The sequence below is a fragment of the Microcaecilia unicolor genome, unplaced genomic scaffold (assembly GCF_901765095.1).
Source record: "Microcaecilia unicolor unplaced genomic scaffold, aMicUni1.1, whole genome shotgun sequence".
Lineage (NCBI taxonomy): Eukaryota > Metazoa > Chordata > Amphibia > Gymnophiona > Siphonopidae > Microcaecilia > Microcaecilia unicolor.
The window spans coordinates 123,620-126,104 of NW_021963016.1; the positions used below are offsets into that span (position 1 = coordinate 123,620).

Below are 2,485 nucleotides of genomic sequence, written 5' to 3' on the forward strand. Positions count from 1 at the left end.
TTTTTATACACTTTGTATTTAACAATGATTTACAATGCTTCAACAAGTTATCTTACCCAGGATCATCCAGTCTTCTTTCAAAGCCATCTGGTTTCTCTCACCTGCTAAACCACATTCCCATGTTTGTTTATGCTTCCTCCTTTCCCAGGCCTGTTTGCCCGTAAGGATATCATATCAGATCTTAAGTTCCTGGGCCTCATGATTTATGGCCTTTGCCCTTTGACTCTACTCCAGGGTGCATAACTGTGTTTATTATCTACAGTGTATTGGCATTTGAGCATTGCTGGGGCTGGGATCCTATTTTAAAAAGTCACCTGAGAACTTATGTTGCCCTTACTAAATAGGATTAAAATAGGCACCCTTTTTTAATTTCTAAGATTAGCACCTTATTATAATCAAGCCCCTTATGTGGATTGATTTTTGGGTTTCTCTTTCTCTGGTAGTGATTACTTTTCCAATATGTTTCCTGTTCTGTAGCATCACCCATTTCCTTGAATAACAACTGATCACCATGACTGCCACCCTAACCAAGGTGAAGAATAACAAGGTAAACAAGATTATTGTCTATGAGCTTCCTGATTTCGAAGGACTGCACAGGGAATTCGAAACGGATGTCAAAGATCTGAAAAAGCATGGTTTCGACGACTGCATCTCCTCACTGAAAGTCATTGGGCAGCCATGGGTTCTCTATGAAGATAATGATTTTGGTGGATGGCTGGAGCCCTTTGAAGAAGGCGATTACAAAAATATTGAAAAAAAAAATAACGCTTTCTCATCAATGAGGCTGATCACTGATGACCTGATAAACCCTCAGATTACACTCTATGTCGATGAGAGCTACAAAGGCAAAAATGAACCATTTACAAAGGAGACCAAATTGAAGTACAGTAATTTTGACAATAAGGCATCTTCTCATACTGTTGAGAGAGGTGCCTGGATCTTGTATACAGATACAGACAGAAAAGGAAAGCGATTACTGGTTAGGGCTAATGAAAAGATGGAGGACTATAGGGCATCTGGATTTAATGACACAATATCCCACATCCGACCTCTGAAGGCCGGACGTCCTATTATAACATCCAAAGTCCGTTGGAATGAGCAAAAGGAAGTAAATGAGATTTGCTGCTTGATTGATGAGTTTACTGTGGAGAACAGATCAGGTTCTCATCAGGAATTCACTAGAACCTGTTCCAGAGAGTTTGAGTCTTCAGTCATGCATGAATTTAAATTTAGTAATACCACCACCATTGAAGCTGGGGTAGCATTTGAAGTGAAGCTAATTGCGTCTATGAGCACCAAGATTTCAAATTCCTTCACTGTTGAAAAGGGGAAATCAGAGACCGTCGTTGAAAAAGAGAAAGTGGAGATTACCATGCCAAGCAAGTTCCCAGCCAACAGCAAAACGACAGTTAGAGTGATGAAGAAGGAGTACACCATCATTGTGCCAGTGGAGCTCACCATTTGGCAGAATGGAAAGGAGACAATTGAGGATGGAGAAATGAGGTGTGAGGTGGGGAATTCAATCCAAGCTGTGATTACATCAGAAGCGATTAAAGAGAAGGAGTAGCCTCATGGTTAGTGCAGTGGCTGGTGAACTAGGTTCAATTCCCACTGCAGCTCCTTGTGACTCTGGCTAAGTCACTTAGGGGGTCTTTTTGCTGACATTTTTAGAGTGCGTTAAAAATAAGCGCGCACTAAACGCTAAAGACAGCAATGTATTCCTATGGGCATCTTTAGCATTTAGCGTGCGCCTATTTTAATGCTCACTAAAAACGCCAGTGCGCCTAAGTAAAAGACGTCCCAAATCCTCCATTGCTCCAGGTACAAAATAAGTACCTGTAAATAATATGTAAACCACTTTGATTGTAACCACAGAAAGGCAGTATATCAAATCCCATCCCCTTTCCCTTATTTAGGCTTTGCCAAGGAATATTGTACAGCTGTCATTAAGCTTTATTTTTATTTTTTTATTTGCAGCATTTGTATCCCACATTTTCCCAACTATTTGCAGGCTCAATGTGGCTTACATTATGCCGTAGATCGCCATTCCGGAATGAGAAATACAGAGTATTGCAGCATTAAGTACAGGAAATATAGGATAAGTTATAAGAAGAGTATCTACAGTTCACTTCAGGCATTAAGGATCAGAGTAGATCAGTGGCGTAGCTACAGGTGGGCCTGGGTGGGCCAGGGCCCACCCACTTTGGACTCAGGCCCACCCAAAATTGTGACACTTGCTGTAGCTGGTGGGGATCCCCAAACCTTGCCATGCTGGAAATTTTCTCTCCTGGGGCAGCCAGCGCTCTTCCAAATGTCAGCCAGCAGCACTTGCCTTGAGCTGACACAGACTGGCCCTTCTGCACATGCTCAGTTTTCACACATGGGCAGGGAGGGGTGGAGAGAGGAGAAAACCAGAGGGGGACCGGAGGGGGGGGGGGGGGGGGGGGTGAATTCCATGCCCGCCCACCTTGGGCTCTGGCCCACC

General features: G+C 43.2%; 1 protein-coding gene across 1 annotated transcript; it reads left to right on the forward strand.

Annotated features, from left to right (window-relative positions):
* Positions 1-511: 511 nt before the first annotated feature.
* On the forward strand, positions 512-1,567 carry LOC115458752 (epidermal differentiation-specific protein-like). The gene has a single exon (XM_030188565.1). It carries the CDS (start codon positions 512-514, stop codon positions 1,565-1,567), a length of 1,056 nt encoding a protein of 351 aa, XP_030044425.1.
* Positions 1,568-2,485: the final 918 nt, after the last annotated feature.

Bases quoted from the DNA above. Each gene is read 5' to 3' on its own strand.
- LOC115458752 (XM_030188565.1), top strand. From the start codon at position 512: ATGACTGCCACCCTAACCAAGGTGAAGAATAACAAGGTAAACAAGATT.